This window comes from Cryptotermes secundus, unplaced genomic scaffold (genome assembly GCF_002891405.2).
Source record: "Cryptotermes secundus unplaced genomic scaffold, Csec_1.0 scaffold776, whole genome shotgun sequence".
Taxonomy (NCBI): Eukaryota; Metazoa; Arthropoda; class Insecta; order Blattodea; family Kalotermitidae; genus Cryptotermes; species Cryptotermes secundus.
In genome coordinates, this window is record NW_019742976.1 from 45,956 (window position 1) to 62,387 (window position 16,432).

Consider the following 16,432-nt stretch of genomic DNA (forward strand, 5'->3'; position numbering starts at 1 on the left):
ATTTGTTACTAAAGAATTCATCACATGTATAAAAAGAGTTTTGCAATAAAAATGTTGTCAACTGAATTTTAAAATTTTTCAAGTCATTAGACACAGATTTGATTTTTGGTGGCAAATGAATAAAGATCTTTACCCCCAGTAACATATTCCTTTTTGGAATTGTGTCAGACTAGTTTGCGGATAATGCAGATCACAGATAGAACTGGTACTACAATTATGCATTTGTGAGTTGAATGTGAACAATTCCTTATTTACTATGACAAACAGAGAGATCGACAATATATATTGAGCTTGTAGGGGGAGGATATCCAATCTTGAAACAAACTACGACACGATGTTCTCTTTGTTGTGTTTGTTATAATCCTAATTATCCTTTTCTGCATCCTAAACACTTTTATACTATGCGGGGAGTTACCCCAGAATATTAATCCATACGTTATTATAGAATGTACATAGGAAAAATACATCATTTTTAATGTCTCCAGTGGTAAAAAGGATTTAACTGATCGGATTGCAAAACAGGATCTGTTTAACTTATCAATTACTGCATCAATATGACTTTCCCACGTTAAAAATTTTTCAATTTTTAATCCCAGAAACGATATATTAGAAATACTTGGAATTTGATTGTTAAATAACTAAGTTTTTACTGTTTTTAGTTCTAAACTGTAGAAAATAAGTTTTTTCATAATTTATTACTAGCTCATTTTTCCTAAACCATTCATTTATCATCTCAAATAATTTATTTATTCTAATTTTAAATGTTGCAGGATTCTTATCAAAGATAAGGATACTTGTATCATCTGCAAATAATATTGGTTTGGATAGGTCAGATATAATTTTTGGTAAGTCATTTACATATAGTAAAAAGAGCACTGGGCCTAATACAGAGCCCTGAGGCACTCCGCACTGTATTTCTTTCCATTCAGAACAACATTTACTCCCGTTTTCATACAAAATTACTCTCTGGTATCTTCCTCTCAAATAGGATCTTATAAGTTTCTGAGCAGCTCCTTCAATTCCATAAAAGTCCATTTTTGATAGCAATATATCATGATTTACTCGGTCAAAAGCCTTACTCAGATCACAAAAAATTCCACCCGCTATATATTTGTTGTTTAAAGCCCTATAAATATTCTCCATTAGATTATAAGTAGCCAATGTAGTTGAAGAGTTTTTTCTAAAGCCGAATTGCTCCTGCGTTAGCAGGTTATGTGTATTTAAGTGGAAAATCATTCTTTTATATATAACTTTTTCAAAAATTTTAGAAAAGATTGGGAGTAAAGATATAGGTCTATAATTAGACATGTCGGTTTTATCCCCTTTTTTGTGTATGGGTATTATTTCAGAATATTTTAATCGAGCAGGGAATATTCCTGTAGACAATGACTTATTAAATATGTAAGTTAATGGTGATGATATATATGGTGCACTTGCTTTTATTAATTTGGTAGTAATTCCATCATATCCACAAGCTGCTTTGAGTTTTATAGATCTTATTATCTCTTCTATTTCATTGCTGTTAGTTGCTTTTAATACCAATTTCTGAGATGGTTTTGGAAATGAAGTGTATAAATAATCCATGAACTTCTTATCTGTTTCCACAGTATTATTTGTCCATTTCTTCGTAGAATTGCTTATATCTAAAAAAAAGTTATTAAACGATCTTACTATATTTTTGTAGTCCTGAGTGATATTACCCTTTATATTTAAACAAGTCACCTTAGTAGAAGCTTGGCTATTTCCAGTCATGTTTTTTATAATTTTCCAGGTTGTTCTTGTTTTATTATTGGAAGTTCTTATGACTTTGTTCAGATATAACTTTTTTGCTGTTGAGATAACTCTACTTAATATCTTGCAATACATTTTATAGTGTTCTTTTAATCTAGAATCATTATTGCTCTTAATTTTTATATAGAGTTCCCTCTTTTTATTACATGATTTTATAATTCCTGGGGTTATCCATGATTTATTAGCATCTATACTTTGTGATTTTGTGATCTGAAAACATGAATTTAGAATCCTAAGGTAAGTATTTAAAAAGTTATTAAACATTGTATCCACATCACTATCTACAAAAATATCATCCCATAATTCATAGCTCAGATTAATTTGGAAGTCTAATAGAGAGGATTCGTTGATGACCCTACGGGTATACCTCTGATTTTGCTTCATTATATATGTAACATTGTATATTATAATGATCTGCCCATCGTGATCAGATAATCCATTTTCCCATGGAAGAACACTGAAACTTTTGTTTTTATATTTGTTAATAAAAATATTATCTATTGCTGTGGATGAGTTAGAGCAAATTCTAGTCGGAAATGTAACTGTACTATATAGCCCGTATGAGGCTAGTAGCGAATCCAGTTTTTGTTTGTAATTAGTATCCACCAGGTAATTTATATTCACATCCCCACATATTATTATGTTTTTTGAGTGTTTATACAATTTGTTCAGGAATTTGTTTAAATTTTCCAAGAAATAATTAAAATCACCAGTTGGGGCCCTATAAATACATATTATGTACATACTTGGTGAATTCACTTGAACACCACACATTTCTAGATCTTTCTCTTTACATGTAACAATATTGTTTATCTGTGTAAATTGTATATTCCTTCGGACAAAGATACATACACCTCCTTGCTTAAAATTTTTCCTACAGTATTTGCTAGCTAATACATATTGGTTCAGGGTAATACTGTTTATTTCAAACTCTTTTAAATGATGCTCTGATAAACAAATAACATGCGGTAGCTCAGAAGTAAATGCTAATATTAACTCATCTGTTTTATTATTGATACCCCTAATATTTTGGTGGTAAATTATGAAGTTATTTTGCTTCATTACATTGCAATTATTTGACTTAAAGTTACCTTTATCATACTTATCTAGATTTATATTTCCCATAAAAAATCTTTATTTCTTGCCATTGATACTTTTTTATTACGTGTAGATTGTCTACTACGTTTACTATCTGGAATCGGGTTCTGTAGTGGATTTCCACTCATTGTACTTGACATCTCTTTATCTTTGCTATTCGTATCTATTATATTATTCCCTAATTTGCATTTATTTGAGTTAATGCTCACTGCTTCTTTACATCTTACTGTTGACATTTGTTGTTTCTCAGAGCCCTCCCCACCTACAACACCTTCACATGTCCTCATTGTCTGTTCACCCTCACTCAGGTTTTCACTTCCCCTATCTTCTTCCTTTCCCCTTCCTTTGTTTTCCTGTTGTGGCTTCTTAATTTCCATATTTATTTTGTCCACTTTATCTTCTTGACCGTGTGCTTCTAAATCTTGTACCCAATGTTGGGCATCACCCAGACATCTCCACTTTAACACAATTGGTTCCGATTTGCTTATGGTAAACAGACCATTTATCACTGTTGCTAGTCTATTAGCGGTATGCACTTTCCCCTGAGAATTTAAATGCAAACCATGTCTGGTGAATAAGTCCCGATTTGAGTCCACTGTTACTATAGAAAGATTTAAGTAAGCCTTTTCTAACTTCACGAGTTTTCTATTAAACTTTTGAACTTCATCATTCACACAGGAGTTTGGTGCAAGGTCATATCTGGGTGGGACATTTATCACTATAACATTTGTGTGATTAAGAGAACTAATTATCTGTTTTAATGCTCGCATTCCCAGATTAGACTCATTTCGACCAACATCATTTGAACCACCCCACACAACACACACATCATTCATCGTTAGATCCTTCAAATCCGAGTCGGTGAGGTGTACTAATTCTCCCACTGGAGATCCGGGTTTTACCAGTCTCTGAGTCTCAAAGTCCAGAGTTAGCTTGCCTTTTAATTCATTAGCTAGACCTCTTGCATGACTATCACCTACAATTCTGATTTTATGTTTTACCTTATCCGAAATTTCACTTATATGATTTACTTTAACTGACTTTTGCTTCCAACATCTCACGTTTACAGAGATTCTATTCGTTACATTGGTTGGATTCACATGGTTTTTGAGGTTATTCAATTCAGCTCTTTCTTCATACAAAATCTTGATTACTTGTTGAGCTGACTTTAATTCCGTTGCTGCAAGTTTAAGATAGTCCTTCAATATTTGACATTTCGCACAATCAATTTCACCACTATCACCGAAATCTTGATCAAAAATGCGAGAGGCGAAATTAAGAACATCAACTTCCCCATCTTTGAAGTTGTATATGTTTCTCCACCAGATGTTTTCTATGTGTTTCTCATTTCTCTTATTCAGAGTCACCCATCTTAACTCCTGAATTTTATAAGCCTAATAACAGCAGCATAAGAGTAAACACTGGGGTGTTTTTCACTTTGTAAGTTTATCCTAACTAGTCATTTTGTCTTTTTCCTTTCAGATGCTTTTATTTTCTGCTCTTACAGACTGGAAAGAGTTACTGTAATTTTCCCATCTACTTATTTACACCATAGACTGTCTTACCTTGTGTATGGCATATCTGCAGGAATATGGTATTTGGAAGCAGGGTCAAAATCTTTCTCAGTTCGTGGAATGGGAGGAATAACTCCTTGATGCCTCAGTCGCAGTTCCCACCAGCGTGCATTCATTTCATCAATATTCCAATCACCAGCAAACAATCCCCAGCGCCACTAGACATAATAAAACATTTAATTTTCCCATGCATAAACACTTTATATTGAGATGTAAAATAGAAAATCTACATCAAGTGAAATATATCTGTCTTAGAATCTTATTGGCATTCAACCACTGACTGGATCTCCTGAATACCAAGCAGGCAGTACATCATATTGTTCTGTAGTCTTCTTAGACTATAAGACACGTTGTTATTCCATGTCACAGAAAAAATCCACATTCACATATTAACAAACTTCGTATCATAGGTATTTTTATCTGTTATGTGTCAACTGAAAATGTTATGATCTTATCCTCTTGGAGGTCACTTTTATGTATATGTATGTATTCATTCATTCATCAGTAATCTGTCAGACAACAGGTCCACAGTCTCTTCCAAAACAGTTCCTCCAACAACGAGGGGGATGTATGTATATGACATTTTAATATATAAAAATGAAGTTGATATTCTCTGCAGATTCTTACATTTTGCAGTAGTTCTAAAGGTGCAAAATTCCAAAAGGAAAAATCTACTCTCTGACTATAACCCATTATCACTTCAAGAGTTTTACCTGAAACTTTTGTAAAATTTTTGCATTCCTTGCCAGGCCACAGTTGTGGAATGGAAGAAGTTTGATTTAATCAAAAGAGTTATTCCAAAGCAATGAGTGGACACTTTGAAATACACTGTACTTCTGTTAGAGAATGGTTAAATTTGTGAGTAAGCATGAAATAAATATACATGCTGCTAAAAATAATTGCAAATTTATTGCAAGTCATTTCAAATACATGTAATATTATATTACTGTACCTGATCAACAATGTAGGCAAATGGAAGGTACGCTACTTTCTCAAGAGCCATCAAGAGCAGGAAGTTGATACCAGATTCTGGAACATAATCATCAGATACTTGGTGAGCATTCTTCTATAAATGAAGACAACTTCAGTAACAAAAACTGACACGGTACAAAGAGGTGGAAATTTTTATTTCTTAAAATATGAGGTGTGGCTATTAAATAACAATACTTCACATGCAGCAGTCACATCAATTCCCTTATCCACAAACAGAGTACATGGTTGTTATTCTTGAATCTTCCCTCAATTTTATGCTGAAATGTGTTTCAGCATGTTCACGTGGAGTTGTGTTGTTTTATGTGAAGAAGTTCTTTCACTTTGTATCAGAGAGATAAAAAATGAAATAAAAACATGACATGTTAACATCAAATTTTTTATAAAACTGAAGAGAACCTGCAGTAAAAGGCCACAGTTGTTGTGCAAGGTGAACAGAGAAGTCACTTTATCAAGGTCATATGTGACACAAATTGTTAGAAGGAAGAGAACTGATGGAAGATGATGAATGACTGCATCGTTGAGTAACAGTGAAAATTGATGAGAATTTCGAAAAAGCAAGGACACTTGTTTGCCAACTGAGCATCAGAATGGTAGCAGAATAATTAAATGTGTCTAAGGAAACCATTAAAAAAGTTAAAGCTATCACTGTAACTGTCCGTGGTGGTTCATAGGATTGTGAGACATTGAAGCTCCCACATTTTCTAGACAAACAGCTCGCAGATGGTTGTGAGGCTGTCAGACTTACACGCCACCCACCGTTTATCCCCATGAAGATTCCTGGTACTCATTTTTGTTAGAGACTGAATTGACCCCAGGGCCACAGTGCGGCTGGAAGGATTAGGTCAATTGAAAAATCCAATAATATCAGTCTCATTTAATAGCCAAACCTGGTAAACTCATGTATTTATACGTATTATTAGGATTGTTTCATATTTCATAAAACTTTTTATTCAACTTATAGCCAAAAACTGAGACCAATAATATGACACTTCCACTTCCTATCAGCTTATCACTCTTTGCCAACTGGGCTCTATTCAATAAGCAAAGATAACTCACACATAAAAGTTTATTTTGTAAGTCACATCATCATTGCATTAAACACAGGAAAAACTTAACCAGTTACCTTTACCTTACACTTATCTGTTCTGATATTCATTATGTGTGTGTAGGTTGCAATATTTATTACATTCTCATATTTTAAAAATTAATAAGATACAAATTTTAAAAGATTTGTGTTATATTAATGTTTGAAATACTATAGGACTGTTATAGATATTGTAATCAATGTGTACATAATAAGAACAGATATATGTAAACAAGATGGTGATAATTAGAAACTATCTAATTGAACAATTAATTAGTTAGATCAAACAATTGAAGGTCACCTGAGTATGATGCAAATACAGAAAACTTGTTTTGATTTATAAAAAATATTTTTACATGGGTGCTTCTCTGTTTTCCTAATACTGCGTCAATCTAGAGTTTGTGTGATATGCCATAAAAAATTATGAAACATTAGCTTACAGATGATGAGTTAGATACTGAACAGAGAGTTGTCACAATTTGTAAATGTTATTGTAGATTTTCAAAGTACATCCATTAGTTTGTTAAAATATGGTAGCTCTGAATGGGTGCTAATGGATCTACACTTAAGTTCTTGCATGCCAATATTATTTTTAGACAGGTTCACAAATACAGTGATATCAATTTTCTCTATTTATTCTTTTAGGAAAATGCTACTGTTTTAGTCTAGTCCAGTTGCACAGTCATGAAGTATATTTGTATTTTAGAAGAGAAACAGATTGTAAAGCACTATTTCAATCTATAAGTGTGTGGTGCTTGATTACTTCAGTCTGTCTGACTGGAAAGAAAGTAGTACTCGAGAAATAATTAAGAAAAAATATATTTTAGGTAGTGGTTAACATTTAATATTCTTGGGGGGGGGGGGGGGGTTTAAGAAATAGTGACATTTCAGAACCATTGGTTCATGCTCATTCGCACCTGATAATATGTAAATAAAACAAGTCATTAACATTAATGGTCACTAATTTCATTGTTTAGTTATGTGCTAAATCACAACTGAAAAACTTTATTTATAACATAGGAGAAAATGGTGTTACATTTTTCTGAAACCAGAAGTGAATGGTGAAGTTATTCTGATCACAATATTTATCCATACCATAATCATCTGTGACGTTATTAAGGAGTCCTATTCCTAGCAAATGTCGAGGGTTAGAAACTGACAGAGTGATTGCATCCCCCACAGCCTCATGGAAACCTGTAAAGAAATGGACACTCTTACAAAACTAGTTTCAAAGAAAATATGTCAAAACATGCTGTTAATATACAAAAATACTCTTTAGTCTTGCTATATTGCAGCTTTGTTTTCTCACACTTGGCTTTTAATTTGGTCTTTCTTAGAAAACTTTGTTGTAACAATTTCATGTTGTAGACTATGAAATGCAGTACAGCAAAAACTGTTACTTTCTTTAAGTTTTCATGGCTGTATTACTGTGTGTGTTCATGTGCATGCACATGTATTACACAAACAGTGCATACATACATACATCTGCATTTCAAGATATTCATAAGTGCCATCTGCACTGAATATGAAACATGTCACAAGCTTTACAAACAACAATACATCTTTACAATTCCAACATGCCATATTCACAATAACAAACAAACATAAATGCAAAAAATGTGCATCTAAATAAATACATAAAATACAGATTATATTTACACTTAATGTCTATATTGATGCCTACTGTGGGACATCCATCAGTCAGCATGGACTCCCCTTCTATTCCTTAGCTGTTGATCCTGACAGAAGAGCAAAAATTCATCAACAGTATATGATGGATGATGTATTAGGACATCCCTTATTTCTTTTATAAACTGTTTTTTATCATGTACTAAATCAGTTAAATAATCGGGCAGACTGTTAAATATTTTTATACTCATGCAGTGGACCCCTTTCTGCCTCATTGCGGGATGTGATTGTAGGACATGTAAATTTCTTTCATGTCTTGTTGGTCTCTCATAAATTGAATAATTAAAAGTAAAATACTCCAAGTTATTTATCATGAAAGTCGTCAAAGATAAAATATATTGAGAGACCAGTGTTAATATATTTAACTTTAAAAATGCTGGCCTACATGACTCTCTGTATTTCATCCCCATTATTATTCTAATAGTCTTCTTTTGTAAGAGAAAGATCTTCTTGGCCTCTGACGAATTACCCCAAAAACTATTCCATATCTCATAAGTGAATGAAAGTATGGATGATATATCATTTTAAGTGTTGTAACATTACTATATGTTTTCATAATGCGTATTGCATAACATGCCTTTCGAAATCTGGATAACAGTGATTCGACCCGTGTCTTCCAATACAAGAACTTATCAATTTCAATGCCCAAAAATTTAATATGAATTTCCTCTTGTAATAATTCATCGTTAAACTTTAAATGTAAAGGCTTATTGTCATGATTGATTGTTTCAAATTTTAACACTTTAGTTTTCCTCAAGTTTAGGGATAAGCCATTGTATTTAAACCACTGACTTAAGGAATTTAACATAAGTTTAGACTTTTCTTGAATTTCATCGATATTAATACCCAACACTAATATACTTGTATCATCAGCATACAACAATGACTTGTTGTCAGTACTTAATGCTGACAGCAGGTCATTAATATATAAAAGAAACAACAAAGGACCCAAAATCGAGCCCTGTGGCACTCCATATTTGACAGTTCCCCAGTCTGAACAGCATTTGCATTCACACTCTTGTAAAGTTCAACTCTTTGTCTAGTTAATGTATATATTGCCATTTCTGTGTTACTGTTTTCTCTAAATCAAACCTGTGCAAAAGATATTAAATAGTTTATATGTATGTGTCGCTTTATCCTATTGTACATCACTCTTTCAAAAATCTTAGAAAAACTTATTAACAATGATATTGGTCTATAGTTTGCCATAATCGCCTTCTCACCTGTTTTGTATATAGGTCTTAATGAGGCAAATTTCATTCTATTAGGATATATTCCATGCTCAAAAGATGCATTAAATATGTGACACAATGGTTTACTTATCTCAGTTATATAATATTTCAATATCTTGCTAGAAATGCCATTATATCCTGTAGAATCTTTTGATTTTTGCAACATAAGTATGCTCTTTATTTCCACCTCCATTGTGGGTATTAGCCTCAGTTCAGGGAATTTATCAAATTCCAAAGTGTCTAAGAATTTAATTGCTTCACTTTTATTGGCACTTTTCACTTCCAGATTCTCAGCTACAGTTATAAAGTATTTATTGAATACTTCTGCTACTTCCTTAGTATTAGTTACTTTGCTTTTCCTCACTTTCAATTCGGTTATATTATCTGGGCCCCTCCTTTTCCCAGATCCTTTATTAATAATCTTCCAGGTTAATTGTATTTTGTTTTCCGAGTTACTTATAAGTTTTTTGTTATTACTTTCGTTAAATTCATACAGTACTTTTTATAGTATGATTCCAATCTTTCATCATTTGATTTTTTAACTAAATTGTATAAAGCTCTTTTATGATTACAAGATGTTCGTATACCTTTGGTTATCCATTTGTTGATGTCTTTCTTTTGTTTGTACACCAGGGGAAAGCTGTTTTCTAAAATTCTTAAGAAGGTATTATGAAATTTATTAAATTTCATATTAACATTCTCTTGATCATAAACTGTTTCCCAGTTTTCATTTTGTAATGCCCGTTGGAAATATGCTATGTTCTCATTATTGATAGCCCTAAATGCTCTTACATGGTCCCTTTTCCTTATCACCTGTAAATTTTCAAGTACTGAGATTTGCCCATAATGGTCTAAAAACCTATTTATTGCAGAATGGGTTTGAAATTTATTGAAGACATTCTTATCTAAGAAGAAATGATCTATGAGTGTGACAGAAGTGGGACCTATTCTAGTCGGACAGTCAATTATTTCAGCTAGATTATAAGTATCTAATAAGGATTGTAACTGTATTTTTTTATGGTTTTCATTAAGGTAATTTATATTTGTATCGACACAGATTATCAGTTACAATTTAAGGCTTACTAAATATGAAAGTGTAGCATCCAGCTGCTCAATAAATTGGCTCATGTCCGCATCTGGTACTCTGTAGAGACAAAATACCTAATTTCTTATTACTTCACCGCACAGGCTTCGAAAACCTTCTCCTTACTTAACTTATTAAGATTTAGCTTTTTATATGTTATATTATTCTTAACTAATATACAAACTCCTCCATTCTTAAGACATATTATGTGAAAAACCTGTTGCCAATTTTATATTTTGTCATGAAGAACATGGATAACGCGTCTGTGCTCAAATGATGCTCACTAATACATAAAATATCAGGATTATTATATACACTGTTTAAAAAATAGCTAATTCTTTTTTATTTCTAATGCTTCTTATATTTTGATGATATATGACAAGACAATTCTGCTGACTGTTGTTTCCATTATGAGTTATTCCCATAAAAAATCCTCACTTCTTGTGTTTGGGATCTTCCGATGTCTTCTAGAGGGAATAGTTTGTGACACTGCACTGGCTATTCCCTGATCATCAGCTGAGATTATTGTTGCGTCCTCCTTCCATGTTAGACTAATCGGCATTCCAATTTTTATTTCCTGCAGCTGCATTTAAATTTTTTCCATTAGTAGCGTTACTAGGTTGTCTTTATCTGAATTTCTTATATGTAGTCCATGACGTGTAAAATCTTCTCTTACTAGGTCTATGTGGATCATTGTCATATGCCTATATTTGTTGGTATTTATCTCATGACCCACATAATTTTTCTGAATTTTATTTTTTTAGTGTTCCCTACAGTGAGGTTGAGAATACTGAGTTTTAAGAATGAGTAATGAGAAGCCTATAGACCTATTATGACAAAGAGTCATCTTTTGGAGTTTGTTGCCATGTAGTCTGGTAGAAATGTGCCAAAACTTTCGGGTATTGCTCTGCCTTCATCTTCAGGGTCTAAGAATATTCCAAGCAACCAATACAAGTTTGCTAACCTAGCATGTGGTGTCGTATCTCATAACATAGTGCACTTCATAGCAGTGTCAGAATTAACAGAGTACATAAATGTATGTTCCATTCTATGGATCCAAAGTCAATCAGAAATGGCAGTAGGATATGGAATAGGTCATAAAAACACAAAACATGTATGTACAGATCAGATGAAGCTGAAGGTGAAGTCATTTTGTATATAAAACTTATCTCATTCATGAGAAACAATCAGTAAGATCTTACTATGAACTGAATAAGTTGAAATCACGGATAAAATATTGAAGTGTTACTGTCTTTATCTCCAGCTTTTTAATGATGACTAATTGTTTTAGTGGTATAAATGAAATAATGCAATCTAATAACATTAGTGAGATCCAATTATGAGAATTATGAGAGAATTATGATCCAACTGGAATCTTGGTTTTCAAAAACCAATATGATTATAAATAATGATAAGACTAAAGCTGTGTTATTCCAGTTAAAGAAACCGCATGACATCTCAGGGCCAGATATTATTCTTAATAATATAAAAATTAAGTATACATCTCAGTTTAGATTTTTAGGTATTAATATAACTCAAAATCTCAAGTGTACATATTCAGTCCTTGTGTTCAAAATTGAATAAGGTATGTTATATTATTAAATCTTTGAAAGATGAGGTAAGTTTACATATACTCAGGAATATATACTTTGCCAAATTTCAATCGTTGAGTAAGTTATGGGTTGATTTTTTCGGGAGGAGAAAATTAAAGTATTAAAGTCTTTAAAATACAAAAAAGGATGCTTCGTTTCATGAAAGGTGTAAATAACAGGGTGTCATGCAGACCTTTATTTAAAGAATTGAAGATTTTAACTATTACGTCCTTGTACATCATAGAGGTGTTGTGTTATTTTAAGAGATATAATATATACACTTCGAGAAATACTGATTTATACGAGTATAATATTAGGAGGAAATATGATCTTCATGTACAACAATGTAACACATCAGTTTTTAAGAAAAGTGTTATTAATGTGGGCATTAAATTATATAATATACTTCCTTTGGAAGTTAAAAAGTCAAAGGGATGTAATGAATTTAAACATAAATTAAAATTATTTTTAATTGATCGTCCTTTTTATACATTGAATGAGTTTCTTCAACAGGGACATGAGGAAGCATAGCAAGGTTTTTTTAATTAACAAAAAAAGAGAAGAAAAGGGAATTGTAGTATGTATTGTTATATTTTTAAAATTCTTAGTGATGTTGTACGACAAGTACAGTTTTATTTTTAGTCTAATACATTATAGGATTATAGAGCTTTTAACAATGATGTATTTAGTGAGTTGACTTTTTCAAGTGTTGCAGTTGTAACAGTATGAATGCAAATAAATATGAATATGAATATGAATATGAATCCATGAAAACTAGACAGTCTTACCAGGATTAGCTCCATCCCTGAACAGCAAGGGCTGGTCTGCATACTGTAAGTAGTATTGGATGTGAGCCATCTCATGATGTATAGTTAGTAAGTCATCCATTGACACTGTGGTACATTGCTTGATCCTGGAAGTGATAAACAACTCTAAGCTACTGGTTCCTACAGCTAAAAGCTTAACATGGCAGCTATGGGGTTTATAGAGCTTGATAACACAGCACGACAAATTGTCATTTTCAATAACATTATGAAATGAGTCATGTTTTACTAAATCATGTATGCTTGTCACAAAATGATAATTAAAAAGTCTTCATACACACAGTTAATATTATTATCCTCTGCTTTTTTACATTCAGGACATACGAATGTACATATCACTTATAATATAATTTTATATGATTATATTATTTAAATGTGAATAAACGTTTATTCACAAATGAAATATATTCTCGTATTACAGTTAAGATAATTTTAAGAACACCAAGAAACAAAATACCATATAAGGCAACAATAAATACAAGGCAACCCCTTATTTTCCAATGGAGAATCAAAAAAGAAAGTTTCTTTCATAAAATTGAATATGTAATTTATTTATGAAGTATTGTAAGCAAGAAGAAGTCATTACAGGTGAATGGCCACATTGTTAATATTAACGAGGGAGAGTCAATAAATAAGTCATAGATGAATGTAAAACGTAAAACACTTGATATTCAAACCTTGAAAATCATTTATTTCTCAACATGTCCTTCACCAAAATTGATACACTTGTACTATTGCTTTACCAGTGCGTTGAATCTCACAGTATGGAAGTCTTTTGGCTTTTGCCTCAGCTAGTTCTGCACTTCCATTTCATCATCTGTGACTTTCAAATGTCCGTGAGAAAATTTCTCAGCCCAGTTGTGAATTGTTTAATGCGACAAATGCTTCCCACCATTAAGAGAAAACATTTCTTTATAAACATCGTTTGCGTTGAGTCCTTTTGGCCACAAAGAAAGCACAACAGAAATCATCTCTTCGGTAATACACTCCACAAGCACGGTCGCCATTTTGACTACTTAAAGCACCCTCGGAACATGTGCATGCGAGTCTGCTACTTAGACTGTCATGAAGCTGGACTCTGCTGTTACCAAGTGATACATATGCAAAACCTGTTACATCCATTACAAACACATATTTGTGAAATTCTGTGGCATAGAGGTCACCAGTGGCTTCCAGAGATCTTCAAGTTTATTGGAATATTAAAGTGGAGGATATAGTTGACAGTAGATGCTGGAAGCTATCAGGAAGAAAGTAAGAAAGGAAGAGAGAAAGAAAAAGTAAAGACCTTTCTGAAAGTATTGTTGTCTAAAGTATGAAAACCTTTACAAGATACCCAATGATAAGTATACAAGAGCAACTACACAATACTTAGCTTCTTTCACTTTACATATATCAAACCGAAGCCCACATAGAATAAATTATTCACTTAACTTGTTTATAAAGTAAAGGAAAAGTTATCCCTGTTCTCAATTAAACACCATACCTGAAGATGTATGGCTGTAGTTTTTACCATGCGCACAACACAGCCATCTGTGCATACAGTGGAGCACCATGGTGCAGAAAACTTGTCCAAGTAATATGTAAAGGCTAGAATTATTTCAGAAATATTTCTACAGATATTACTGTCTTCTAGGATGTGCTGTTTTACAGTCTGTTAGATGTTTGCCAGTGCTTCAGAGGAATATGCCACTGCCAGTTACAGGGTGCAAAGGAAATGCTTTTTAATAAAAACTATGAGAATGCATTATTTGCTAATCCTAATATTCAAATTTAGTTTCTGTCCAATGATTTTTAACATTTCTATCCTCTAGCTACAGATTATACAAATTTCTGATTGTGTGTCCAAGGTTTACCTGTAGTCTTTATGATTACAGAAGTCCCATGCTGAAGCTCGACAAGCCACTTCTCTGTCTAGAGGTTTCTCAAGCATCGAATGGCGCCAAAATTCAGGAGGCATTGGTTTAAGCCCTAGGGATGTGAAGAATTCTTCAGCCAGATGAAACATCCTATTAATATTTCCAAACAGAGTCATTTAATTTAGAAATAAATACTACTTCCTGTTGCATCATCCACATCACAGTACATTTCTTGTCAAAAGAAGTTCACTTTTAGGCTGAATGTATGTTTGTATATATGGTTCCAAGTACTAGAATTTAATTAAGTTCAAGTAACTTGTTCAAATACTTACCACTTTGTTCATAATAATAGTATACTTTCATGACCAGTGCCTGGTACATGATGTTGGGTTTGTTTGTACAAGAATAAAATTTGTATATATTGTCACATATCCTGGTAATGTGACAAGAAGTTAATGGGTTCCACATTAGGTGGATTGATTTAATGGATAAGTTGATTACAATTACAATTACAATTACTCAAAAATAGTCTTCCACACGATGCAGCCTGACTAATCTGTCATCTTCTGTTTCTTAGCTGAGTTTTCTGTCCAGTTATGTGGATTTTCTCTCACCTCTGTTTGCATCATTTTGCCACTATTATTCACTCATAGCTCATAACTCGTAACTCATGAATTCTGCTCTGAACTGGTTCTCTCACTCGTAACTGCCATGAATTAATTCTGTCTTGAACTTGAATTTGAACTCTTCACTCCTAGTTCCACTTCGCTCTTCCAGCTTATGACTGACTATCACTGTCTCTCTGAACTTACAGCTCACAGCCCTCATGATGTAGCTACAGCACGGACCGCACAGAAAACAGTATCTCTATTACTGAAGTTTGTTTACCAAGCTGTTGGACAGCAACGGTCATGGCACAAAACACATAGAAAACACTCTCCTCCACTGTCGGCAGTATTGTGTCATCTAGCAACTAGTTGTAGCATAGCCCACAGCGAACACAGTTTCCACTGTTGCATATTCGTGAGAATGTGTTTATTGAGCCATTGCCTACAAACTCTTTGGGCATCAACGTTACAATATATTTTGTAATATTTTGGCTATCACTGCAATAGCTGTTTTCACCATGAACTTATAAGTAGGAAAAGAAAAGTAAAACTATCCCTGTATCAGGCCATGGAGGCCCATAGGATTGTGAGGCATCAAGGCTCCCACATTTTCTAGATGATCGACTCACAGTTGGCAGTGAGGTTGTCAACCTTACACACCTGTCGTGTCCAAATTCAAGACTGAAAATCAAAAGACGTTGCTTAAATGTTTCAAGACTTGCGACAAACGTTTTACAGCAATTACATTAGTATGTCAACACCTGGACGGGCAATCTAGGTTAAGAATGCCTGATTTAGCAGAATGCGCAATAGCACTTCTGCAAGTCGCGTTGCAGGGACACTGGCGTATAATAATATTATCAACGATGCAGCCATGAGGTACCACGGGCCCACCCACAACCGTAGGGGTAGCCAATGGAAACCTTCCACCCCGAAATTTAGGACGAAAGGAGGAGTTAACCTCCCTCTTTCATCAACCGCCGATTCAGCAAGTTAAAGATATAAAT

General features: G+C 33.1%; 1 protein-coding gene across 2 annotated transcripts in view; it reads right to left on the reverse strand.

Annotated features, from left to right (window-relative positions):
* LOC111873661 (angiotensin-converting enzyme) overlaps nucleotides 1-16,432 on the reverse strand; it is a 53,441-nt gene that overhangs the window by 5,897 nt on the left and 31,112 nt on the right. For both annotated transcript variants that reach the window (XM_023868573.2, XM_023868572.2), the window contains 5 exons: nucleotides 14,815-14,967; nucleotides 12,926-13,050; nucleotides 7,636-7,734; nucleotides 5,416-5,492; nucleotides 4,455-4,621 (listed from right to left, as the gene is read on the reverse strand). In XM_023868573.2, coding sequence (XP_023724341.2) covers nucleotides 4,455-4,621; nucleotides 5,416-5,492; nucleotides 7,636-7,734; nucleotides 12,926-13,050; nucleotides 14,815-14,967 — 621 coding nt within the window. The remainder of the gene's footprint in view (nucleotides 1-4,454; nucleotides 4,622-5,415; nucleotides 5,493-7,635; nucleotides 7,735-12,925; nucleotides 13,051-14,814; nucleotides 14,968-16,432) is intronic.